This window comes from Budorcas taxicolor, chromosome 11 (assembly GCF_023091745.1).
Source record: "Budorcas taxicolor isolate Tak-1 chromosome 11, Takin1.1, whole genome shotgun sequence".
Classification (NCBI taxonomy): domain Eukaryota; kingdom Metazoa; phylum Chordata; class Mammalia; order Artiodactyla; family Bovidae; genus Budorcas; species Budorcas taxicolor.
This window is the reverse complement of record NC_068920.1, coordinates 72,931,879-72,959,223: the sequence shown is the minus strand read 5'-3', so window position 1 is coordinate 72,959,223 and position 27,345 is coordinate 72,931,879. Positions and strand designations below refer to the sequence as shown.

Below are 27,345 nucleotides of genomic sequence, written 5' to 3'. Positions count from 1 at the left end.
GTGAACTTGCACTTTCTGTTTATGTTCCTGTTTGGTAAGGCTCACTTAGAGAATTGTAAATTTTAAAGCATGAGTCGTTAGTTTTATGAACCATGAACATATTTTACTGTTGGGAAGCTAGGATCTAATAATAGTTTGCAATGTCTTGAACTCACATTTAGCCTTTTAATATCGGGGGATGGGGGGATGACACAGAAGGGGAAAAAATGGTTATAACTTACATGGGTAAAAGGTTTTTACCAGTGGTTATAATATTGCCATTATTTCATTGAGCTAAAAAGAAATTATTACTGCAGTGGAGGCTCTTTTTAAAATTCTATATTATCTATATATTTACATCAAAACTTCTTAACCATTTTAATGTTGATTGACTGGATTTCCCAGTGCTTATCGCTATTGCATTAGGAAGTCTTAACAGTTACCATAGGCAGGGTTATTTATAATGGTTGAATTCTCATCATAGTTTGATTTTTGTTTGTGTTTTTGTTTGTATTCTTTTGTTTTTAAATACTTTTAGCCCTGACTTGAAAAACAGTCCAGTTGATGAAAGTGAGGTGCAAACAGCAGCTGATAGTCCCTCTATTAAACCTAGTGAGGTTGAAGAAGAATCTGTTCCCAGCGTTCAAACAGGAACTTTTATACAGCAGAAAGAGCCTTTTGAGGAAGAACCAGAAAAAACACTATGTGTCTCTGATTTTGCTCTTGAAACATTTGAAGTTGAAACTCAAGGAGAGGAGGTCAAAGTGGAAATTCCTCTTGCAGCATCCACGTCAGCCAGTATTGACTTATTCACTGAAAATGTAGGGGACTCTGTTTTACATCAGCAGGTGTATACCAGTGACTTTGAGAAGGAAGAAACAGATATTATTAACCCGGAAACAGAGTTATCAACATCTGATAATACATTTATAGAAGAAAAGAACATCAAAGGAATTCTAGAAGACTCTCCATCTGAAGCAGATTTCTTTTCTGGAATTACACAGTCTGTGATAGAAGCTGTAGCTGAAGTAGACAAACAAGAAACTGTTTCAGAAATAGTACCATCTACTTGTGTTGTGGCCTTAGTACCTGGAATTTCCACTGGGGATGAGCAGGCAGTGAGCATAAAGGGAATTTCTGAAAAAACTAACATGGATGAGAAGGAGGAGAATGAATTAAATACTAAGGAAGCCAGAATGGATCTGAAAATAGGAAGAGAGAAGGCTGAGAAGAATGATAGGCTGGTTACAGAGAAGCTGGATAAGGTTGTAGCTGCAGTGAAAGAAAAACCTGCAGAAAACTCAGTGACCAAGGCATGTCCAAATAAAACAGTGGTTCAGGCCGATAAGCCTGATGAAACTAGTAAAATTAGTATGCTGGTTGTATCGAATGCATCTAGCAGTAAGTCAGGCCTCAAGACTGATGTGCTCTCTTCTACAAAGGCAAAAACTACAGCTACAAAATCTGAAAACCAGAAAAGTTTTCTAAAATCTGTACTCAGAGATCAAATAAATGCTGAAAAGAGGCTTTCAGCCAAGGAATCAGGTCTGCTTAAACCTACAAGTGCCAGGTCAGGCTTGGCTGAAAACAGCAGTAAATTAAAACCCATTCAGAGCGGTGTTACCAGAGGAAGCAGTGGAAGGATCTCGGCCCTGCAAGGCAAAGATTCTAAACTGGATTACAGGGATGTTACAAAACAGCCTCAGGAAACAGAGGCCAAACCTTCCACCATGAAACGGGATGACAGCAACAATAAGGTGAGGAGGGCAGGAAGAGCCAAGTATCTTTGAAGTGATTAGTCTCTCTATTGTAGCTAAGGAGTAGGAGATGTAATTCTGCTTTATGCTTTCATCTCCTCACTCCTTTTGCACCCAAGCTCTCTTTTCCCTTTCTTAAATGACTCCATTGATTTAAGCCAGTAGATGCTTGGAATAATAAGCTCAAATTTGTAATTTATTAACATGTGAAAGCATTATTTGGATAAAATATGGTCAGTAATAAAATTTAATTCTGCAGTGAATCTCCTGCAGTGGTTTAACATCCTGCTTCTGAAATGGGAAACTGTTTTCTCTTTTAAATTAAAACTTCATTTATCAACTTACTGATAAGACACTGTAGCTGTTGAGAAGAAAAGATGAGTAAAACTAAGTTTAACTACAGTTTATGGAGATGATTGTTGACTTCACTTGGAATACCTATTAAATATTTGTGTCATTGAATGTGTTTGGGTAATACTTGCTTTCTGCACTGTTTTTTGTTTGTTTTAAAGGACATTAATAATCTAGTTGTAAATTCTGTTTTTCTGTGTTTATTTAATATTTCAGACTTTGACAGCGCAAAACACTAAGAATCCTAAAAACACCACCGGTAGAAGTTCAAAATCCAAAGAGGTAAGAAACAGTCCACCAATATGGACCCATCTGTTCCTTCATTCCGTAAGAGTTCGTCTACCTTGTAACTTGTGTCTCTCCCATAATAATTAGCTTGATATAGAGCAAGGGACAGGAATGAAATATTTTATTTTTGACCTTACTACCAGTTTGTTTTCTGACCTTGAGCTAAGCTAAATAGTTTGTGTTCTTAGTGTGGGGCAAAAAGTTATACAGGGATGGAAAGGGAATTAGAAAGGGAGACACCTCCAGTCTCTTCTCAGTAAGAATAGGTTGTAATACAGAATAAAGTCTTGTGTGTAAAGGAGATTGACTTTTGACTGGAGTCCTCTCCAATTTGTGGTCCTTTTGGTATGGTTCAATTTACCCTAACTAGATGGGTTCTAAGATTTACTTTCTGGTTACTGACATCTACTGCCAAATAAACACAATAATTTTTATTTGGCTGTTTGGTATTTTAGGTTTCTGTTACTCATAGATTATTTTTTCAGTTATTTTACTTTTTTCTTCTGGTAGGGGATAAATTTGAGCCTATTTTATTAGAGCAAGGAGAAATGTTACTAGCTTAAAAACCCAGAAGTAAGGATTATGGTTGGTTTCATGGCTTAATAAATCAATCGTACAGTTATGTACAGATTCCCCCTCCTGCCCCCAAATTAGTGGGGTATGTATTCTAATGCCATTATTATGTTTGCTAGGAATTGACCATTGATAGCATACTAAATGTGTAGGAGGCCTGCCAGGAATTTATTTTCTTTAGTATTAGCACCATTTTTCAAATCACAGATAACTGTTTCTTTTTAATTTTTTTTTATTGTAGTTATATTTGTCATTAAGTCTTAGTAATAAGTTTTCCATGTAACTTCCTCAAAACATAAACCTTACATAGGCATACCTTAGAGATATTACAAGTTTGGTTCCAGACTGCCATAGTAAAGTGAATATCACAAGAAAAGTGAGTCACATGAGTTTTTTGGTTTCCCAGTGCATGTAAGTTATGTTTATACTATACTGTACTCTGTTAAATGTGCAGTTGCATTGTGTCTTCAGGAAATGTACATACCTTAATTTTAAAATTACTTATTGCCAAAAAATGCTATCATCTGAGCCTTCAGTAACTTAGTAACTTTTGTAAATAGAAGCATCAAAGATCACTAACTAGGGATCATCATAACAAATATAATAATGATGAAAAAGTTTGAATAATGTGAGAATTAGTGAAATGTGACAGAGACATGCAGTTAGCAGATGCTGTTGAAAAAGTGGAGCCAGTAGACTTGCTTATCACAGGGTTTTCACAAATCTTCAATTTGTAAAAAATGTATCTGCAAAGTACAGTAAAGCAAAGTATGCCTGTATCTTAATATTGCATGTCTTAAAATATGTATTATATGTGTAAATTCATCACTGGAACAATCTAGTTAACTGTTAACTTTCTAGTTTCATTTGAAGTGCTTTTAGTAGTCTGTGAATTCTTCAAAACTCTCGGTAGATATCATTTAACATATGGAAGCTATAAGCTTTTACATTGTATTGTTTGATAAGTGCTTTAAATGCAGTATTTTTGTGCGTCATATTTTAAAACTCATATATCATTTAGGAAATAATTGTAATCTTACTGAAATTGGATTGATATTGTTAGGATTTACCTTTGGCATTGTTTACTCTTTGGCTTTTTGGGGCTTTGAAAAATAATTTCAGCTTTAGGAAATATCTCTGCTGAAATTCTCATACTGTCTCTTGAAATTTTCACAAATGATAGATACATCATGCACATTTATTGAAACTATTTGGGACCTAGCCAGTTATCAGTAGTTGTTCACAGTTGTGATTTTTTTGTTGTTGTTGTTCCAAACAGGAACCTTTATTTCCATTTAATTTGGATGAATTTGTTACTGTGGATGAGGTTATAGAAGAAGTAAATCCTTTTCAAGTCAAGCAGAATCCACTGAAGGGAAAAAGGAAAGAAGCTCTCAAAAATACCCCTTCCTCTGAACTGACCTTGAAGAAGAAGAAGGGAAAGATGTCTGCTCCTCGTGTGGTTGAGGGAGAGTTGTCTTTTGTAACATTGGATGAGATTGGGGAAGAGGAAGACGCAGCTGCACAGCTAGCACAGGCTCTAGTCACTGTGGATGAAGTGATTGATGAAGATGACATAAATGTGGAAGACATGGTTAAAAATTCAAACTCACTTCTTACATTAGATGAGTTAATTGATCAAGATGACTGCATTTCTCACAGTGAAACTAAAGATGTTACTGTGCTGTCTGTGGCTGAAGAGCAAGATCTTCTCAAACAAGAACGCTTGGTAACTGTGGATGAAATTGGGGAAGTAGAAGAGCTACCTTTAAATGAGTCAACAGATATCAGTTTTGCTGCTTTAAATACAAAAGGAGATGAGGGAAATACTGGAAGGGATTCTATTGGATTCATTTCTTCTCAGATGCCTGAAGACCCCTCTATTTTAGTTACTGTAGACGAAATACAGGATGACAGCAGTGATCTGCATTTAGTGACTTTAGATGAAGTAACTGAAGAGGATGAAGACTCTCTGGCAGATTTTAACAACCTTAAAGAAGAGCTTAATTTTGTTACTGTTGATGAAGTTGGAGAGGAAGAAGATGGAGACAATGATTTAAAAATTGAGTTAACACAGAGGAAAAATGACCATCCCACTGATAAGAGAGGTGATAGAAAAAAGAGAACTGTGGACAAAAAGAAGACAAAACTTGAAGCTTTGTCTCAAGTGGGCCCAGTAACTGAGAATGTTATGGAAGAAAATCCGAAAACCATGATTGAAAGACGTTCAGCAGGTAGATACTTAGAAGTGTTAATTTTTGTTTTATGAGAGGACTACATTTAAATTTTTTAAAATACATTTTATAGTATTACTGATAATGTCATTGTAGCCAACAGATAGTTGTGGCCAAGTGATATTTTCCAAAGAAATATGTTCAAGATTCTCAAAGTTGTCTTAGTTCAGATCTTAGGCCTAAGTTACTGTATCAAGAAAAAAATAACAAAAACAGAAGGCAAACTAGGGTACCCAGATTAGAATTGGAATGACAATGTTATATTTGTATTACTGAGAATAATACAGCGTTTGATAAGTAGAAGGCTATTTATATCAGACTGCCTCCTAGTTTTTGCTTAGACATAGAATTTAGGAAAGTTTGTGAAGGTCCCATTTCACTTCTAAGTAATATTTTGATGGTATACAATGATAGGGCAGTTCACTTTTAGTACTTTAGGGAGAGCAAGATAATTTCCAATACAGAAATCTTGAGTGATTTAGCCATACTGAGAGTAAAAAATACTAGAAAGATCTCACAGACTTGTGGAACAAAATAGAAAAAAATGTGTGTAGATTCTTTAAGAAAAGCAGGTAGGGAGGTGTAGTTTTGGTCAAGATAAATGGGAAAATAAAAGGAGAATGCTTAGACTAATGCTGAATGTTTTAAAATAGGATTCTCTTATTTTTTTTATTAGAAATAGGTTTCCTTTCCAAATTTGTATAATGCTGTATTTTTTGTAAAGAAGTATTAAAGTTGTTATTCAGAATTAAAACTAACTTAAACACTGTTACTGTTGTAATAAATTAGACTTTCTCTTTAAAGCTACAGTGCCAACCAAGAGAGTTAGAATTGGAAAAATGCCACCATCAGAAAAAGTTGTTACAGTGGAACCAGTGAAAGATGAAGAGGCCTTCCAAATTAGTGAAGGTAAAGTAAGATTAATTGAAGTGGGAGAGAGAGTAACACCACATGAGGTGGTGGTGGTGGTGGTTAAAGTTCCAGAGATCTACTAAGAAAAGTGTCAAAAAAGATTGAACAGGGCAAGGGATGGGAGTGAGGGGAGGCAGCCTATTAATAATTAGATCTGGGTAAAGATTTCTTTGGAAGGAATGATGCTAAAGCTGAAACTCCAGTACTTTGGCCACCTAATGCAAAGAGTTGACTCATTGGAAAAGACTCTGATGCTGGGAGGGATTGGGGGCAGGAGGAGAAGGGGACGACAGAGGATGAGATGGCTGGATGGCATCACTGACTCGATGCACGTGAGTCTGAGTGAACTCCCGGAGTTGGTGATAGACAGGGAGGCCTGGCGTGCTGTGATTCATGGGGTCACAAAGAGTCGGACACGACTGAGCGACTGAACTGAACTGAACTGAAAGGTTTTTATTATTGCCATTATAGAGATTTTTGGAGTGGGACAATAGAATAATAGGTGATCCTATTGTAATTTGTTACTAATTTTCATGGAAATGATCATGAAAGGTATTCTGACCATGCTGCAGCATCAAGTAGGGATTGTTTACTAGCTAACTCTTACTTGTGGTCCAGGTTCCTTGCTTTGTGGATGCTGGCAAGTAGCCAGCCAGTGAATTAAATAAGATGTCTTAATAACATTAACATAATTTATGTTGAAACAAATAAGAAACCGTATCTAGAATACTCCAGTTACTTAACAAGTAGTTGTTACTATTTATGTTATGTGTGTTAGGCACTTCAGTTCTGTCTGACTCTGTGACCCCATGGACCCCAGAGAAGCCTGCCAGGCTTGTCTGTCTATGGATTCTCCAGGCAAGAACACTGGAGTGGGTTGCCATGCGCTTCTCCAATGTCTGTTATATTCATAGCAAAATGCTAAATTCCTTGTACCATTCTCTTTGCAGCATCCTCATTGCCCTCTTGCTTTTGTATCCCATGGTCTCTAAGGAAAAATGACCAACTGTGATGCAGTCCAAGCTCATTGACCTAGCTCTCAACTGGGTCCTTAGTGCTGTTCCACAATTTATTTAGGCCTCCTTCCTTTCCCATTTCCTAACCAGGTGTAATAAAAACTTGAAACCCTTCTGCTTTTTGTCAAGCTGGATAAAATTTTTTTCTTTTTAGTCTTACTTGATTTCTGTGTATCATTTGTTACTGTTGATCATGTGCTCTTTCTTGATGCTCTCTCTCAGCTAAGTGGGTACTCCTCCTTTGTCTATTCTTCTCCGTTAACCTCTCCTTGATACCAAGCCATAGTCAGTGGTTTTGTTGTTGTTTAGTTGGTTCAGTTGTGTCCAACTCTTGTGACCCCTCAGACTGTAGTCTGCCAGGCGCCTCTGTCCACAGGATTTCTCAGGCCAGGTTACTGGAGTGAGTTGCCATTTCCTTCTTCCCAACCCAGGGGTTAAACTGTGTCTCCTGCACTGCAGGCAGGTTCTTTACCACTAAGCCACCCCGGAAGCCCATCAGTGGTTTTACTAACTGAAAAATGCTTCTAGCATGACTTCATCAGAGATTTCCCCCCTCAGGATTTCTCTTGTGACGTGGCAGCTTCAGCTATTAGCTTGCTTAGTACTGCCTCATGTCCACAGAAAAATAAAGGATCACTTCTTTACTGCTTCTGTAACCATTTATTTTCATTATTGGGCAATATGTTTGATGAAGAACATAGCTTAAGAAAGTCATTTCTTAAAACAATTTTAAATTTAAAATATTTGTTTTAATCTTTTAACTATTATCTAACTATATATATTAATAATACGTGGTATTGTTGTTTTTATTATTAGATAAAGGTGCCTTTGGAATGGTAGGAGCAAGTGTGTTTGAGAAAGCTTGTTACTCTGGTAAGGGAATAATTTCTTACAGCAAAAGACTGGAGGCTGTTTTAACCATCAAGTCAAGAAAAGGGAGACAGTCTTTTCAATCAGCTCTTTGGGACTTGATAACTGTTAAAGGAATAAAAGAAGAGTATAATGAATTAAATAGTTTCTAGCCATCCCGTCAGATGTGGTAAACAGTGGCCCAGTTACACGGGGAGAGCACTGAACTTGAAATCACAAATCTCCCATCACTTGCTGGCTATGCACCCTTGAACAAAATCAGTTTCTTACCTCTTGGTTTTGCTTTCTCCATTGTGAAGAAATACGCATAATAATGATTTGACCTTCCTATCTCATGTGTGTTAAAAGCCAAGTGGGATATATATATATAAAAGATTTGTCAAGTGCTATATTACAGTTAGGTATTTCACCTACTAAGGGTAACTAGAATTGCCTGGAACCAGTTTTTGGTTTTATCCTCCCCCAAGATCATATTATGCAGTCTGCTGATAACATTGAGTGCTTTCTTAGATGTTAGTTCACTTTGCTGGATTTGAACGTTTGTAATTTTACTTGTGATTCAGTCTAACAAGGGTCTTAGTCCATCAGTGTAGACTCTGTTTCTCGGTTGGAATGCCTTCTGTAGAGGCCGTCAGAGTCACTCTCTGCTCGTGTGCTCTTCCCTTTGCTCTGCACTCTTCTCTCAGTCCAGCACCTTTGCATACACATGCTAACTGTTACCCGCAATGTGGAACTTGAACTTCTCCCATTAACCTTTGAATTTCTGGAATCATGCATAAATCTGCTGTTAAACTTCAGTCCCATATCCTTAAGTCCATTTAACAAGGTTGAACCGATTTACCCACTTATTTCTTATATAAAGACTCTTGGAAAAATAGTTGGGTGAGAAAGGTTTACTTAGAGAGATGATCCATAAATTAATCTTTGTAGGCAGAGATTATCTGATGTTAGCCTCGCAAAATCTAGAAATGGACCCATTTGCAGTGAAGGAATGGAGATGCAGATGTAAAGAATGGACTTTGTACACACGGTTGAGGGAGTGAGTGGGATGAATGGAGAAAGTAGTATCAACATATATACACTATTGTGTGTGAAGTGGATAGTTGGTAAGAAATTGCTGTATAACACAGGGACCCAGTCTGGCGCTATGTGATGACCTAGAGGGGTGGAATAGGGGGAGGGGAGGGGGGAGGCTCAGGAGGGAGGGGATGTTATGACTGATTAGCATTATTGTGTAGCAGAAACCAACACAACTTCGTAAAAATTAAAAGACAGATCTGTAAATCTATTTTGAGTAACTTTTTTTCTTTGAAAAATTTAATGACTTTGGTTGGTGAAGAATCTGGATTAGAGGATTCAGAACCAGAACAGAAACGCAAGAAGACTGAGGACTCTTCAGGGAAATCAGTGGCACCTGATGTCCCTGAAGGTAAAGTAAAAATGACATTTTTCCTTATCCACATGAAATAAAAATTCAGTATCATAATAAGTATTCTGTTTAGGTAAGAAATGTGGCAAACTTGCATAGATGATTAGAGAGGAAATTAACAAGTTTTGCACACTAGCATTTCTGTGTTTTTACCTGGCAAAAATAGTTTTATTGCACTCTTGAAGTTTGGGATATGTACTCTCTTTGTTGCTCTGATAAAAATTGAGTTATACTTTCCCAGACAGAAATTACAGTTGAGTATTAGGACATGCTGGAAAAGCTTAGCTAGCAAACTTTGTTCATGGCCAGCTCAGATGAGGTGGGGGGCACCTTCTTTGTTTACCTAATATATTCCTCAAGCATACGGTTGCCTGTCATTTTGCCTCTTCGTACCGTTATACCGTTTCTTTTTTTAAAAAAACAAAACAAAACACACAGTGGATGCTTAAGAGATTTATTTCAAAGACTGCCAGATTCTTCCCCAGTGCCCTGGCATCCTGGAAGCTCTGGAATACTGTAGAATTCATTTAAAAATAAAGACCTCAGTTTCATGATTAGAGATTTAATTGCTCTTGATCGCTATGTTTGTGTATATATATGTAAGTATATGCTGTGCTTAGTATGTTTGTCATGTTTAGATAAATTTATTAACACAGCTATAGAAAAAATATCATTGATTTTTTTTTTCTTTGCTCTTCCCCTTCTCTCTTTCTGAATTTTCAAGATTTAGACTTTCTTGTACCGAAGGCTGGATTCTTCTGTCCAATTTGTTCCCTCTTCTACTCAGATGAAAAAGCAATGACAAATCACTGCAAGAGTACACGTCATAAGCAAAATACAGAGGTAAGTTTTTTATTCTTTACTCTTCATAGAATCTTCAGGTGTTGTTACTACAGTCAAAGTACTGAAGTGTCCTTACAAAATGTACATTCTTTCCCCTTTAAAACAACTTTTTAAGGTTTGTGCCAGTTTATTTGTGTCCTTCACTGTATCTTGCCACTAACTTCTAGTTTTTATTCCTTATTTTCTTATAACATTTGCCAGAATAATTTTGTGTATTACTAGTCCCATGTGACACTCCATTAAAATGTGGGAAACTATATAATCGGATGCCCTCTTGCAGAGTCATGGACACATAATGTATTAATGTTTTGGACTTGTCTAGCCAAAGAATCCACTTAACTTTATTTAAACCATTTCCTTACTACCACTACCCCCTTTTAAAGTCATATATATCTTTGGGAAGCATTTAGATTACAACCCCAGAGAATCATCATTAGCCATAGTTGAAACAGTGGTCCTCATTTCCTCCTGAATGTTTGAGAGTTGCTTTATGTATCCCCTATATTTAATTTGTGCCACAGACACTCACCTAACATTATTTGAGCTGTTATTTATTTGCTGGAAGCTTATTCAGTCCCCCAGTCAACTTAACAAGTATGTAAACCCAAGGATCTAATCCCCAAGATCACATAGCTAGTTAGGGGCAGATTTAGGATTTGAACCTACTTTTGCTTTACTCTAGGCTTGTGCCCTTAAACATTGTGCTGTGCTACCTGTGCTCTTAAGTTAACATGTCACTTTTCCACTCGAAATCTTCCACTGGCTTCATATTACCCTTAGAATAATATCCAAACTTCTTATTGTGGGTCTTTAAGGCCCTATATGATCTGATTCTTTTCTGCTTCTCTGACCTCCTATTATTGCTCACTGTGTTCCAGCTTTTTTTGTCTCTGTTTTATTTTTCCTATATTAAAGGCCCCTTTGCACTTTTATATTGCTATTCTTTTACCCTTTCGTGACCCTTTAGTCTAACTGGTTCTTCATCATCTTTTAAATCCTAGCTCAAACAACAGTGTCCCTGAAAGGCCTTTGACAGAAAAAAGACCTAGCTAAAATAAGAGAACTCCTCCCACCTAAAAAAGAATCAATCTCACTTACTATACTGTCTTTCTTTCCCTTATAATACTGCCACCCCCGAAATTATCTTAATTGTTTATTATTTCTCTTTCCCCACTAGAATGTGAGCTCCATGAGGTGAAGGGTCTTACCTATCTTGTTGGCCACTGAGTCCCCAAGCATCAATATAATGCATAGTATATCATAAATACCAGATGATTGATGAAAAGAAGGAATGTTAATCTAAGGCAGTATGTTTCTTTAATCTTTATTTTGTAGGATCAAGCTTATTAACTTGTAAATACAATGAAATGTGTTAGGTATAATTGTAACACAGCAAAGCAGCATCTAATAAATATATTATTAATTGCTTTTAACAGAAGTTCATGGCCAAGCAAAGAAAGGAAAAGGAGCAGAATGAGGCTGAAGAAAGAAGCTCTAGGTGATTGAGGGGGTGGGGGGAAGAATTCATTAGAAATTTGTTTAGGGTCCAGTTGATTTGTGTATTTTTGTTATCACTTAATTTGTAATTTTTGTTTCAGAAGCAAATATTCATGTTGTACAAATTTCTGATTGCCCTTGATGTAGAGAGACTGATGGGGAAAGTATGATGGGTTTGATTTTTATATCAAATCATCAGGCATGGAGAAATATCTTTTAGAAGTGTTAAAATAAATGTTCCTACTGTATATTTAAAATAATCATGTTGTGTTTGTGGCTGATTTATTAAAGACTTGCTTGCCTCTGGTTGCAGACAGACTTCTCTACAACCACTGTGACTTGGGGTGCTTGGGGATTCTACCATTACTAGGAATCAAGGCATGACAGTGTTTGGCTTTGCTTCAGCTATCCTTGTACAGGTCAAAGATTTCTTAAAATTTTCAGTTTTTCTGGATAAAATTTAATATGGCATGCTTAGCCCAGGTAGGTTTGAGTAAAACTTTGCTTGACTTTCTTAATGGATTAGAAAGATACTTTTTCTGCTTCTGGTAACAGCTGTTTTTGCCAGGACCCATTTAGGGTGATTCCTAGCAAGTCATTTAATAGTACCTTGAAACTGTGAAGACAGAACAGCTTTTACTTCCTGTAGACCACAGGAATTGCTTTGTAAACCATTTGAATTATTATTGAATATGTTCGTAGGGAGTTGTAAAGGCGCAAAAAAGGAACTCACTGAAATTGTTAGGTGCTGGACAGAGTCCTGTACTGTGAAGTTGTAGATGAAACCGTGCTTCAGACATAAGCCTACTGACTTTGAATTTTTAATATCTGATCCTTCCGTCTCTTAATATTGCTGTTGTTTGAGTTGCTAAGTCATATCCACCTCTTTTGTGACCCTGTTAACTGTAGCCTGCCAGGGCCCTCCATCCGTGAAATTTTTCAGGCAAGCATATTGGAATGGGTACCCATTTCCTTCTCCCAACCCAGGGATCAAACCTGTGTCTCCTGCATTGGCAAGCAGTTTCTTTCCCAGTGAGCCACCAGGGAAGCCCCTCTTTTTATTAGAATGCACCAGTTAACAAAGAGGGTGAATGGAAGGAAACAAGAAACAACTATTTGTTTAGATCTGTTACTCCCATAACAGCGCGCATTACCTCACAGTCAGCAAGAGAGAAATGAAGAACACAAGACAGCATTTTTCTGTTGTTGCTCATCACACTAAGTGCACACTCAGTTCACACTTAACCATAGCCTGAGCAAAATGGCATATTTTACCACATGTCACAAACTAAGGAATGGTGTGTGGAGAGGGATGGCTTGTGAATGCCAAGAGTCTATTATAATTATTAAAACCATATAGATGAATGAGGTGACAAGAGAGAGAAGAACTGTTAGAAGATTGGAGTATAAGGTACTGGCAGGCACTTTTACTGCCAAGGCTTGCATTCATTCACTCCCTGGTCTGGAACTTCTATTTTTGGCTGTGCCTTTGCCAGCAAAGGTCCATCTAGTCAAAGCTATAGTTTTCCCAGTAGTCATGTATGGATGTGAGAGTTAGACTGTGAAGAAAGCTGAGCACCGAAGAATTGATGCTTTTGAACTGTGGTGCTGGAGAAGACTCTTGAGAGTCCCTTGGACTGCAAAGAGATCAAATCAGTCAATCCTAATGAAAATAGTCCTGAATATTCATTGGAAGCTGAAACTCCAATACTTTGGCCACCTAATGCAAAGAACTGACTCATTTGAAAAGACCCCAATGCTGGCAAAGATTGAAGGTAGGAGAAGGGGATGACAGAGGATGAGATGGTTGGATGGCATCACCGACTCGATGAACATGAGTTTGAGTGAACTCTGGGAGATAGTAATGGACAGGGAATCCTGGTGTGCTGGAGTCCATGGGGTCACAACTGAGCAATTGAACTTAACTGAACTGTGGCTTTCAGGATCTCAGTTACCCAACCAGGGACTGAACCCAGGGCATGGCAGTGAAAGCATAGTCCTAACCACTAGATCACCTGGGAATTCCCTAATCATAAGAGTTTAAATGTGAAACATTTATTTCCTTCAAATTAGTTATCGGGACATTGAGATTGTAAATTAAAAGGAGCTGTTAAGGTGTGAAAGTATAGTAGAGGGGATTTATGTGCTTGTTTCATCCTAGTAACAGATGTTGATGTTTTCACTATATGTAGTAACCAGTGTCCTCTCTGCTGCTGTCCGTATTTAAGACTGGGAAGTTTTAGGGCTCCAAATACGAAAGATTTTTATTTATTTATATTCCCTTCCCCCCACCCCCCACCCCCGCCAATAAGCATATATTCTTTGCATATAATCTTAGAAGTATTCTATACTTATCCAGAAAAGCTTGGAAATATCTCTCTCCCTTTATTCACACTACACACATGGACTGCTATTTGCATAGTAGTTTCTGCTTACTAGTTAGTTAAGGGATATAATTGGATTGCAACTTTTATCATTTCATCATAGTTTGTATCATTTCTTTATCTAGACACCAGAGCAAGAAAAGGTTGTGTTCAACACCTCTATAAAAGCTTTTAGATTTTTTTACCCTTTCTTGCACAGAATGTGGTGGAAGTTTGCCTCTCCAAAATGGCTCCTTTTGAGTTCTTTTTTAAAAAAATGTACGAGTCAGGTTTTAAAACTTAAAAATTTTTATTTTAATGTTTTATTATATGATTGTAGAAAATATCAAGCATGTTAAAAAGAATGCAGTAATTTATCTATACATTACCTAGTTACCTAGTTTCTTATACATTACCTAATTACCTAGTTTCACTTCTCATATTATTGTAAATTTCACCATGTCATTTTACCCATAAATGTTTCATTACGTATTTCTAAAAGATAAGGATTCTTAACATAACCAATATGATTAAAAATATTTCTTAAATAAAAATCAAGTTCAGATTTTCTACTCTTTCATAAATGATTTTTCTTTCACTGTTTGAATCAAGATCAAAGTTAGATCCATATATTGTTGGTGTTCATAGGTCTTTTAAATTATTTTTAATATATAGATTCTCTTCTGGTATTTTATTTAATGAAGAAATGAGATATTCAATTCTGTAAAGCCATGCTACTCAGAATTTGGTCTTTGGATCTAGGGCCAGTCCACAAACTGGTATTAGTACAGAAAGTGTTGAGAAAATTTATCACAGTTTGACAGAGACTGCCTCTTGGATCTAATAATCTTTAAAATTGGGCTTGTATTTTTTGTGTTTTTTATTTGATTAAAAAAATTGTAGAAATATTAGTCTGTGATAGATTGAAAAATAGGGGTAAAAACTAAAATGATCCATCACATAGTTTGAGAAGCAAATTTTAAGTATTTGAGTTCATAAATCTTAGTATATTTGTTGCAAAACCTTTGCAATATTAGCCTGCTGATACTCAAATTGTTTAATTTTTGGCCTTTTTTATTTGACTTTTAATTCTTTTTAACAGGACACAAGTAATTTTCATAGGTCCCTTGCTATTCATATGTGAAGGTTTTGCAGACTTGCTTTGTATACCTCCTGCCCTAGATCTGAAGTCAGCCATTTCTTAAAGACCAGTGGCTATTTAGGGTGTTCATTGCTTGTATTTGGTTATTGCTCTTTAGTAGATGGAACTTGGAATTACATGTTTTGGTTTTTAAGTAAAATGCATCATGGAGACTTCCCTGGTGGTCCTATGGCTAAGACTCTGCGCTCCCAATGCAGGTGACCCAACTTCAATCCCTGGTCAGGGAACTATATCCCACATGCCACAACTAACACCAGATGTATTTAATCTCTTCTGTCATAAATCTAAATCTTTCTTTCTCCTATGTTAGAAATTCTGATTCTTAAGGACATCAGTTAGAATTAACAATACGAAGAGCACAACCAACAATGTGATTATTGAAAACAAAATTTTAAACTTAAAAAAAGCTTTTCCATATCAATAGAAACCATAAACAGAATGAAAAGATGATCTTCAGAATGGGAGAAAATATTTGCAAACAAAGCAACCAACAAGATTAATCTCCAAAATAATTGGGCTCTCCAAAAGTTTCTTTCAGGTTTTTCCAACCAGAGCGAACTTTTGGGCCAAACCAATACACAAAGAGCTCGTGCGATTCAATATCAAAAGAAACAACCCAACAAAAAAAGGGTGAAAAATTTAAATAGACATATCTCCAGAGAGACATACACATGGCCAAAAAAGGACATGAAAAGATGCTCAGCACCATTAATTATTAGAAAAATGCAAATCAAAACTACAGTGAGGTATCACCTCACACCAGTCAGAATGGCCACCATCTGAAAATCTATTAATACTAAAAGTAAATGCTGAGGAGGGTGTGAAGAAAAGGGAAACCTACACTGTTGGGAAGGTAAATTGGTATAGCCACTTTGGAGAACTGTATGGTGGTTCCTCAAAAACCTAAAAATAGAGCTACCATATCATTCAGCAATCCCAATCCTGGGCATGTATCTAGAGAAAATCATAATTCAAAAAAATACATGCAGCCCAGTGTTCATTGCAGCGTTATCTACAATAGCCAGGACATAGACGCAACCTAAATGTTGTTCGACAGAGGAATGGATAAAAGATGTGGTACCTATCTACAGTGGAATATTAATTAGCCGTAAAAAAAGAATGAAATGACCTGATTTGCAGCAACATGAATGGATCTAGAGATTGTTTCAAAAGTGAAGTAAGACACAGAAAGACAAATACATGGTATTGCTTATAAGTGGAATCTAAAAAATGTTACAAATGAACTTATCTACAAAACAGAAATATGTATTTGTATAACTGATTCACTTCGCTGTATACCTGAAACGCAACATTGTAAATTAACTGTACTCCAATAAAAGTTAAAATTTTTTTCTACTTTCCTTTCACTTTGTCTTCAAAGTATAGGGCTTTCAGGTCACCTCCAATAGTTAACAGTTATGCTGCCATCTAGATTAACATTGAGGTTTATTTAATTTCATTTTTTATTTCTAAGGGTTACCTTTTCAATTTAATTTTGTGTTACATAAAACATTTTACATCGTTCTAAAGCGACTTCACTTAAAGTCACACTTAAAAAGAAGCCTAGCTTCTATCTGTTCTCTTGGTTTTCTTTCTGATACAAGTAACCTTTCTTTGTTAATTTCGTAATATGTTTTTATGTATATATGCAGACTCGTACCCATGGGGTAAGCCAGTAGCCTTGTGCCGTTGATTGCTAACCTAAAAGGAGATCTTGTGCATGCCTGTGTGCTCAGTCATGTCTGACTCTTGTGACCCTGTGGACTGTAGCCCACTAGGCTCCTCTCTGTAGGATTTTCAGGCAAAAATGCTGGAGTGAATTGCCATTTCCTGCACCAAAGTATCTTGCTGACCCAGGGATCAAACCCATGTCTCTTGGGTCTTTGGCCTTGGCAGGTGGATTCTTTACCACTGTGCCACCTGGGAAGCCCAACCTTGATGGGGATCCAGTGACAATAAAAACAGAGGTTGAAGGTGGAGGAGCAGCTAGGAATATCTGAATCCTTTATAAACATAAGAGGAGGGGATTTGCCAGATGCTGAATCTTTCATATATAACAAAAGTGCTGAAGTTAAAATTACATGTTCCATGAGCTGAAGTACATCTTTTAATAAAACTTTAGTATTTTTTTCTTAAAGGAGTGGTTTTTATAATAAGATCTTTAGAAAATTTGAAAGGAGAGAGTGGGAAATGGAAAATGTATTCTATGCTACAGAATCCATGAAAAAAGGGAGATAGGGTTCTGTGATTGACTCTCTACCATTTTGTTCTGCCCTGACATCTATGAATCTTCATCAGCAAAACATTACAGGCTTCTGAGGTATTTGCTGAACTTTTTTAAAAAAAGGGTATGTGTGTATATATTGTATATAAATCATGTTCCTGTCTTTTTCAAAGGGTTATATGGTAACAAAAGCATAAAAAGATAGTTGACAGCTTCACCCATGCTAAATGCCGAGAGGTATAGATGTTGAGAGTTGGAACATATGGAAAAGTAAAATATGGAAGTAACATGGAAAAGAAAAACTACAACAAAGAGGAGGAAGGTTAGTAAAATGGAATTATACTGTTGTAAATTTTTATGTTACTTGTGAAGTGGTATAATAACTCCAGATAGGTGGTGATAAATTAACCATCTACCACCAAACCAAAAAAAAAAAAAAACTGATAGGTTTAAAAAGTCAACAGAGCTTTTTTTCGGCCGGAACCGCCATCTTCCAGTGATTCGCCAAGATGACCAACACAAAGGGGAAGAGGCAGGGCACCCACTACATGTTCTCCAGGCCTTTCAGAAAAGATGGAGTTGTTCCTTTGGCCACATACATGCGAATCTACAGGAAGGGTGATATCGTAGATATCAAGGGAATGGGTACTGTTCAAAAAGGAATACCCCACAAATGTTACCATGGCAAAACTGGGAGAGTCTACAGTGTTACCCAGTATGCTGTTGGCATCATTGTAAACAAACAAGGGCAAGATTCTTGCCAAGAGAATTAATGTGCGTATCGAGCATATTAAGCACTCTAAGAGCCGAGATAGCTTCCTGAAACGTGTGAAGGAAAATGATCAGAAAAAGAAGGAAGCCAAAGAGAAAGGGACTTGGGTTCAGCTGAAGCGCCACCCTGCTCCACCCAGAGAAGCATACTTTGTGAGGACCAGTGGAAGGGAACTCGAGCTGTTGGAGCCCATCCCCTATGAATTCATGGCCTGATGGGTGTAAAAATAAAGACCTGGACTGTAAATATATTTCTCTTAATTGAGTAGAGGAGGTGTGTCCAAATTCAGTGGGTAATGTCTTTTCAAATTTAGTGTTTTTTCTTCCTGAAAGGTGTAAGATAGTTTGTTGTTCGGTATGCTCCATTTATTAATAAACTGCCAGATAGTATTTATAAAGAAAAAAAAATTAAAAGTCAACAGAGAAGATAAATGATTACTAAAAAATAATCTAACCCCCCCCCCAAAAAAGGAAAGGGCAAATAAAGGATTAAGTTTTCTATTTGAAAACTTACAGAAAGATGATAGACTTGGACCCTATGTATATCAATAATTATATGAAATGTCAATGAACTCTACATTTCAACTGAACTGACATGAACTGAAACTAAGTGATTGGCACATCCTCACTTGACCAGCTTCTTGTAGTGGGCACTAAACTTGTAGATGAAGGTTTTACTTTTATTAAATTTTAAGTTTTCTTACAGAGAAAGTAATAAAACCTGTGAGGAAACAACTCCAGTGACTGTAGACGTATAATTCGTATGAGAATTCTTACGTAAGATGAGCTAATTTATCAAACTTGACGTTGGAACTAGAGTCAAGAGTGAGTGAAAAAAAAAATATTGTCTGGTAGAGTGTGGACTTGTAGTATTTAATTCTCATAATCTGGGAGTATGTGGAATATGAATCTTACCTATATACCAGAATTCTAAATGTTTTGCAGCATTCTCAGTTAATCTTCGAAATAATCCTAGGAAATAGATGCTATAATAATTCCCATTCTACTTAATGAAGAAGCATGCTTAAAGAGATGGTGACTACATCTAGCAAGTGATAGCACTGGGATTGAAAACCATTATCCTAGAGCCCCATGCTTTTTTTACCCTTCAGAGTTCTGGTCAGCTGATTAAACTCCTTGGGGTCATGAGGAAGAGAAATTGATAGATAAACATAGTGATGGAGTCAAGGAAGGAGGATGGCCTTCCTTGCATAGGGATGGAGTATTTTGTTTACTTGCAAAAGCATTAGTGAATAAGGTGGAAAATCTTGGTAGCTCACTGGTAGGAGTGGTCTCTGATAGGGTAGGGTATTTTATCTCTAATATTGTATAGAGTTGCCTGCAGTAAATGATGATGATAAAAAGCAGTCATACTCAGGTTTTATTATTTTTAAGTATTTTGCAGACTGCCCCTTTCCCAGCTGGGCCCTTATGGAATAGACTATGCCCATTGCTCTGCCTTTGTACACTCCTGCTAGTGGGCTGCATCCCCCTAGCAGGGGCGGCCCTGCTGCATCTAGGGGGACTCCTGCAGCCTGTAGAACAGCTGCAGCCTCTGAGCCTCTCCTCACTTGCCAAGAAAAGCTTCCTTTTGGGCAGGAGGGGCACCTGGAGTTTGTTGGTGACTTTTTGAAAAGATTAGCCATAGGTTTGAGTGGAAGTGTAATTCATGTACCACCTCTTCCTAGGCTTGGTTGCAGCAAGGACAGCCTCTTGACTCCAGGTGTGCGTAGGCCCCAGAGGTGGTGCTAGTCATGATTTAAGGACCAGAGACAAGATGCCTGGCTTGTAACAGACACTGCAGGGACTGACTGGGACCTGCACTCAAGTGTTATCTATCCTGTTATGGCCCTGTTGTCTGAAACTTTCTAATTTTCAGTCCTCTAGCTCCCAACAGCAGAGAACGCAATGGCACCCCACTGCAGTACTCTTGCCTGGAAAATCCCATGGACGGAGGAGCCTGGTAGGCTGCAGTCCATGAGGTTGCTAAGAGTCGGACACGACTGAGCGACTTCACTTTCACTTTTCACTTTGATGCATTGGAGAAGGAAATGGCAACCCACTCCAGTATTCTTGCCTGGAGAATCTCAGGGACGGGGGGAGCCTGGTGGGCTGCCGTCTATGGGGTCACACAGAGTCGGACACGGCTGAAGTGACTTAGCAGCAGCAACTCCAACAGACCTGTTGCCACCACCTTCCCGTGGCAAACCCCTGTGGTCAGCTGTCAGAGCCAGGGAAGGAGGGAGTCAAGACACCTCAGGGATGTTGCAAAGGTGAGGTTCAAACTTTTGCATTGAAATACAACTACTATGCGGTTAGAAGTGGCACCCAGTGAGCTGCTGGGGCTCTTGTTTAGTGTGACCAAACCAAGTTCGTCTAACTCAGAATATTTAAAGCTATATTATGTTAGAAAACTGAGGAACACTTAGACAAAAGGAAATGGAATTCGACAGAACAATGTTGAATCTCTGTTCTTTTCTTTCTTTGAGCCCTTGATTAAGTAATTAGCTTGTACTTCAGGACTTTCTTACTTAAATACATTGTGTCATTAAACTTGGAATCATACCTGTGACCTACAGTTTGAAGGAAGGCAAAAATCATGCCGCCTTGTGTTCACCCAGGGTGCCTTTCTCCTTGAGTAGAAGAGCTTGCTGCTACTGCTGCTAAGTCGCTTCAGTCGTGTCCGACTCTGTGCGACCCCATAGACGGCAGCCCACCAGGCTCCCTGTCCCTGGGATTCTCCAGGCAAGAACACTGGAGTGGGTTGCCATTTCCTTCTCCAATGCATGAAAGTGAAAAGTGAAAGTGAAGTCGCTTAGTCATGTCCGACTCTTCGCGACCCCATGGACTGCAGCCTATCAGGTTCCTCCGCCCATGGGATTTTCTAGGCAAGAGTACTAGAGGGGTGCCATTGCCTTCTCCGGTAGAAGAGCTTAGCACCTAAGTGTTTCAAACTTCCAATCTTATCTGTCCAGCATGTCAATTAAAGGAACATATACGGTAGCTCTAAGACCTGAGAGAGAAGGGTTGATGTGGTGGGGAAGTGAGGTTTAGAGGTGGGAATGAAAGGTACTTAGGAGGGCTTGTATATATGTGATTACTGATGCTTCCTTGTGAAGCACTCATTTCTTCCCTTCTAGGTAGTCCTGCCACTGGGGACCAATGTAATGTGGAAGCCACCCTACCTCTGGGTTTTCAGTTCTGAGAACTAACACATTTTCTTAGGTTTTGTCAGCATTCTCTCAGACTCATAGCTTTAGATGTAAAGATAAGGAATTTGAACTTCATCCCATCGTCAAGGGAAAATTTGCAGAGTTTTGAGAGGAAATCCCGTATTTAGGAAAATTACATTTACACAGTGATTTTTACATGCTACCTGCTCTGACACTGATGTAAGGGAAAGGCTTTTCTTCCCCATATTTTCTATAATGTGATATTACTGCTTTCCTTGCTCATCTGTGGCTGATGTCCACTAGTCTCTCATCTCTTTCATCTTCTGAGCCTTGCTTCAAGCATCCACACACACAGTAACTGCCATGTCCTGTGGATGACCCCAGTCCGCTTCCTCCGACTCCCGCCTGAGTCCTCATGCCAGTGGTTAGGACCTCCACACTGACTAGTTTCCATACTTTTCAGGCTGTTTGTTGTAGTTGTCTTGACAGTGGAATCTCAGTTCTGGGAGGGCTGTCATAGGTCACCAAGAGCAGTCCTCAGAAGCTTGAAATTCTCCATGGCATTTCTGCCAGAGTATCTGTCCATTGAAGGAGTATTTTCTAGGGCCTGGGTGCTCCCACTGTGGACAGTTCCAGTTTTAGATACAGTTATTATAATCCTCTCTTTAGAATTCAGGTGTTATAAACCTTGACATAATCCAAGAGAGAAGTCCTTCAGGTTAGGAACTGTTAAGATACTTTTTTTGGCCTTCCAGGTCCACTCTACCCTTTCTCACCCTGCTGTCTGCCTAGGAGGCTAACCTATGTGAACTGCACCCCTTGCTTGTCCACTTCTTAGAGGCTTTGAATAACAAGGAGCCAGGGCAAGAGATTGAATAGAATGAAGAGTATTTCTTCTGGCTCCCTCCCTCCCTGCAGGATCACCTTAGACTGGCTTTGTACTTCAACCATAGATCAGTACTTTTTTTATCAAGGCTGTGTGTTCTTTATAGGAATCTCCATTTAGGTTCCAGTAGCTAGTAACTGCTGATACTCATCCTAAGGTGCTGAACTACCCATTGTTCCCCCAGAGCCTCCACACCTTTATTAAATCTTCCTCAAGTTATCCTAATATCAGTATGCTATTTCATTTTTTCTTTTCAAACTTTAAACTTAGTTGTTTCGGGGTATAGCCAATTAACAACATGGTAGTTTCAAGTGAACAGCAAAGGGACTCAGCCATACATAGACATGTACCCATTCTCCCCCAACCCCCCCTACCATCCAGGCTGGCACATAATGTTGAGTAGACTTCCATGTGCTATACAGTAGGTCCTTGTTGGTTATTCATTTTGAATATAGCAGTGTGTACTTGACCTTCTCAAACTCCGTAACTATCCCTTCCCTACCAGCAACCATAATTTAATTTGCTAAGTCTGAGAGTCTTCTTCTGTTTCGTAAGTGAGTTCATCTGTATCATTTGTTTTTAGACTCCACATATAAGGGATGTCATATATTTTTCCTTCTCTGCCTGACTTCACTCAGTTGACATCCATGTGTCAATCCATGTGGCTGCAAATGGCATTATTCCATTCTTTTTAATGATTAATATTCCACGGTGTATATGTACCACATCTTTATCCATTCCTCTGTTGATGTACATTGAGGGTGTTTTCATGTCTTGTCTATTGTAAACAGCGCTGCAGTGAACATTGGGGTGCCTGTATCCTTTCATATCATTTTTTTTCCTCCAGTGCTATGCCCAGGAGTAGGATTGCAGGGTCGTATGGTATCTCTAGTTTTAGTTTTTTAAGGAACCTCCATACTGTTCTCTATAGTGGCTGTACCAATTTACATTCCCCCCAACAGTGTAGGAGGGTTCCCTTCTCTCCACACCCTCTCCAACTTTTGTTGTTTGTGAAATTTTTGATGATAGCCATTCTGACCAGTGTGAGGTGATACCCTCTTGTAGTTTGATTTGCATTTCTCTAGTAACTTGAGATACTGAATATCTTTTCATGGGCCTGTTGGCCATCTGTGTGTCCTCTTTGGCAAAATGTCTGTCCAGGTCTTCTGCCCATTTTTTAAGTGGACTGTTTGTTTGGATGCTGTAAAGTGTCATAAACTTTTTAAATTTGGAGACTATTCCCTTACTAGTCATATCGTTTGCAAATATTTTTTCCCAATCAGTAGGCTGTCTTCATTTTGCTTATCATTTCCTTTGCTGTACAAAAGCTTTTGAGTTTAAGTAGGCCCCATTTGTTATTTTTGTTTTTATTTCCATTATTCAGTGTGCTGTTTCTTACTGAGACAGATTGAAATCAGTATTGCAAGTGGCTCTAAGAAACTATTCTTCAAAACTGGGCTACCAGTTCTTTTAAACTGGCTATATTAATATCAGATAATTATACTCTAAAGCAAAGTGTTTTACTAGAGACAAAGAGAAACATTGCATGACAATAAAAAGATCAGCCCACCAAAAAGATGTGGCAATCTAAATGTTTAAAACCAAGCAAGAAGCTTTAAAATACATGAAGAAGAAACTGATAGAGCTAAAAGGAGAAGTAGAAAAATCAGTTATTCTTGGGAACTTCAACACCACACTCTCACTGATTGATAGAATTGCTAGAGAGAAAATCATCAAGGATATAGAAAAACTGATGAAAATCATATCAATAGGATCTAATTGGCAATCATAGAACACCCAGCTATAGCAGAATACACATTCTTTTCAAGCACATATAAAATGTACACCAACATAGACCATAATGTGGACCATCAAACAAGCCTTCACACATTTAAAACAATCAGAATAATACAGAATAGGCTCCTTGACCATAATGGAATCCCACAGAAATCAACAACATAATGGCAATAAGAAAATCATGAACACTTGGAAATTAAACAGCACCCTTTAAAATAATCTATGGGTCAAAGAAGATTTTTGAAGGAAAAAAAGGAATGAAGATGGAAACATCAAAATCTGTTATTGTTCAGTCGCTAAGTCACATCCAACTCTTTGCAACCCCATGGACTACAGCACACCAGGCTCCCCTGTCCTCCACTATCTCCCAGTTTGCTCAGATTCATCTTTGAGTTGGTGATGCTATCTAACCATTCAATCTCTGCTGCCCCTTCTCCTTTTGCCTTCAACCTTACCCAGCATCGGGATCTTTTCCAATGAGTTGGCTCTTCGCACAGCTTCAGGATTAGTCCTCCCAATGAATATTCAGGGTTGATTTCCTTTAGGATTGACTCGTTTGACCCCTGCAGTTCAAGAGACTCTCAGGAGTCTTCTCCAACACAATTCAAAAGCATCAAAATTCTTTGGCACTCAGTCTTCTTTGTGATCCAACTCTCACATCTATACATGACTACTGGAAAATTCACAACTTTGGCTATACGAACCTTTGTTGGTAAAGTGATGTCTCTGCTTTTTAATATGCTGTCTAGGTTTGTCATAGCTTTCTTCCAAGGAGCAAGCATCTTTGAATATCATGGTTGCAGTCACTGTCTGCAGTGATATTGGAGCCCTAGAAAATAAAATCTGTTGCTATTTCTGCTTGTTCCCTATCTGTTTGCCATAAGGTGATGTGACCAATGCATGATCTTAGTTTTTTGAGTGTTGAGTTTCAAGCTGGTCTTTTCACTCTCTTCTTTCACTTTCATCAAGAGGTTCTTTAGTTCCTCTTCACTTTCTGCCATTAGAGTGGGGTACCATCTGCATATCTGAGTTTGTTGATATTTTTCCTGGCAATCTTGATTCCAGTTTGTGATTCATCCAGCCTGGCATTTTGCATGATATACTCTGCATACAAGTTACATAAGCAGGGTGACAGTATACAGCCTTATCATACTACTTTCCCAATTTTGTACCAGTCCATTTTCCCATGTTTGGTTCTAGCCGTTGCTTCTTGACCCACATACAAGCTTTTCAGGAGGCAGGTAAGGTGGTCTAGTATTCCTGTCTCTTTAAAAATTTTCCACAGTTTGTTGTGATCAACACAAAGGCTTTAGCATAGTCAGTGAAGCAAAAGTAGATGTTTTTCTGGAATTTCCTTGTCTTTTCTGTGATCCAGTGAATGTTGGCAATTTGATCTCTGGTTCCTCTGCCTTTTCTAAATCCAGTTTGTACATCTGGAAGTTCTTGGTTCATGTACTGCTGAAGCCTAGCTTGAAAGATTTTGAGCATAACCTTGCTAGCATGTAAAATGAGTGCAATTGTATGGTAGTTTGAATATTGTTTGGCATTGCCCTTCTTTGGGATTGGAATGAAAACTGACCTTTTCCAATACTGTGACCACTGCTGAGTTTTCCAAATTTGCTGACATATTGAGTACAGCACTGTACTGAGGGAAATTTAAGTGCTTACTTTGTAAAAGAAATATCTCAAATCACTTAAGTTCATAGTTAAAGAAGCTAGAAAAAAAAGAGCAAAAGAAACCCAAAAAAGGAAATTATAAAGAGCAGAAATTAATGAAATTGAAAAGAGGACTATGAGAGGGAAAAATTAATGAAACAAAGCTACTCCTTCAAGAAATCCAGCAAAATTGATGAACCTCAGCAAGATTCACAAAAAGAAGACTTCCCTCGTGGCTCAGATGGTAAAGAATCTGCCTGCAGTATAGGAGACCCAGATTTGATCTGTGGGTTGGGAAGATTCCCTGGAGAAGAGAATGGCTACCCACTCCAGTATTCTTACTTGACGAATTCCATAGACAGAGGAGCCTGGTGGACTGTAGTCCATGGGGTCACAAGGAGTCGGACATGACTGAGTGACTAACAAAAAGGAGACACAAACTACTAATATCAGGAATGAAAAAGGAAATGTCACAACAGACACTGTAGTTATTAGAATAATAAAGGAATACTATGCTCAAATTAAAAAACTCAGAAGAAATGGACAAGTTCCTCAAAAAATCTAAAGTCACCAAATGAAGCCAAGATGAAGTAGAGAACCAGATAATGCTAAAATTGAATTTGTAATTAAAACACTCTCAAAAATAATAACTCCAGGACAAGATAGTTTCCCTGAAGAATTTTTTGAAACATTCAAAGACGTGCTTTATACAATTTCTTTCAGAAAGTAGAAGGAATACTTACTGACACATTTTATGAGAGATTTATTCCAGATGCAAGGCTGGTTCAATATGGAAACTCATCAATATAATCCAATATTATCAAGAGGCTAAAGCAGGAAAGAGCCATATCTTTTGATTCAGAAATGACATTTAACAAAATTCAGCACCGATTTATGGTTTAAAAGAAAATATTAAAAATAGATGGGAATTTAAAGTCCTTTATGGAAAGTGAAAGTGAAGTTGCTCAGTAGTGTCTGACTCTTAGCAAACTCATGGACTGCAGCCTACCAGGCTCCTCCGTCCATGGGATTTTCCAGGCAAGAGTACTGGAGTGGGGTGCCATTGCCTTCTCCTTGGTGATGCAAGGCTATACAAAAAAACTGTATAGCACATATACACACAGTGCACGTATAACTGGTGAAACCGAAAAAGCTTCATGGGTTTTACTAGTACCACTTGGTGATTTTCATATAGGTCTATAGTTGCTTAAATGTTAGCATTGGGTGGGGGGATTTGGTGGGAGGGTGCACAGAACTTCCCTATGCATTTCTTTGCAATTTCCTATGAATCCATAATTATTTCAAAGTGAAAATTTTTAAAAAGTGGATTCTTGTGTTGGTCATTTGTTTGAATATTATGTAACCTCTTTGTCAGGGATGAATAGGACATGGTCATCTGGTATGCAATGTCCTTACAATTATTCCAGTTATCACCAGTGGTATCAAGGAATGATACCTCGTAACAATACCTTGTATAAAGGCTTTGGAAGACCAAGTATCTGTGGCACTTAGATCACTGTAACAACAATAGTGATTATAAAGATTTTAGAGTTACCTGGTTTCC

General features: G+C 38.0%; 1 protein-coding gene and 1 pseudogene across 1 annotated transcript in view; both read left to right on the top strand.

The window, feature by feature from the left end:
• Window positions 1-11,996, top strand: part of ZNF638 (zinc finger protein 638) — a 135,319-nt gene extending 123,323 nt beyond the window's left edge. Inside the window, exons 22-29 of the mRNA XM_052647900.1 lie at window positions 518-1,736; window positions 2,304-2,369; window positions 4,228-5,182; window positions 5,987-6,091; window positions 7,927-7,983; window positions 9,320-9,409; window positions 10,134-10,252; window positions 11,689-11,996. Of these exons, the coding sequence (XP_052503860.1) occupies window positions 518-1,736; window positions 2,304-2,369; window positions 4,228-5,182; window positions 5,987-6,091; window positions 7,927-7,983; window positions 9,320-9,409; window positions 10,134-10,252; window positions 11,689-11,754 (2,677 nt within the window). The 3' untranslated portion in view covers window positions 11,755-11,996. The remainder of the gene's footprint in view (window positions 1-517; window positions 1,737-2,303; window positions 2,370-4,227; window positions 5,183-5,986; window positions 6,092-7,926; window positions 7,984-9,319; window positions 9,410-10,133; window positions 10,253-11,688) is intronic.
• Window positions 11,997-18,004: 6,008 nt separating this feature from the next.
• Window positions 18,005-18,485, top strand: LOC128056388 (60S ribosomal protein L21-like; annotated as a pseudogene).
• Window positions 18,486-27,345: the final 8,860 nt, after the last annotated feature.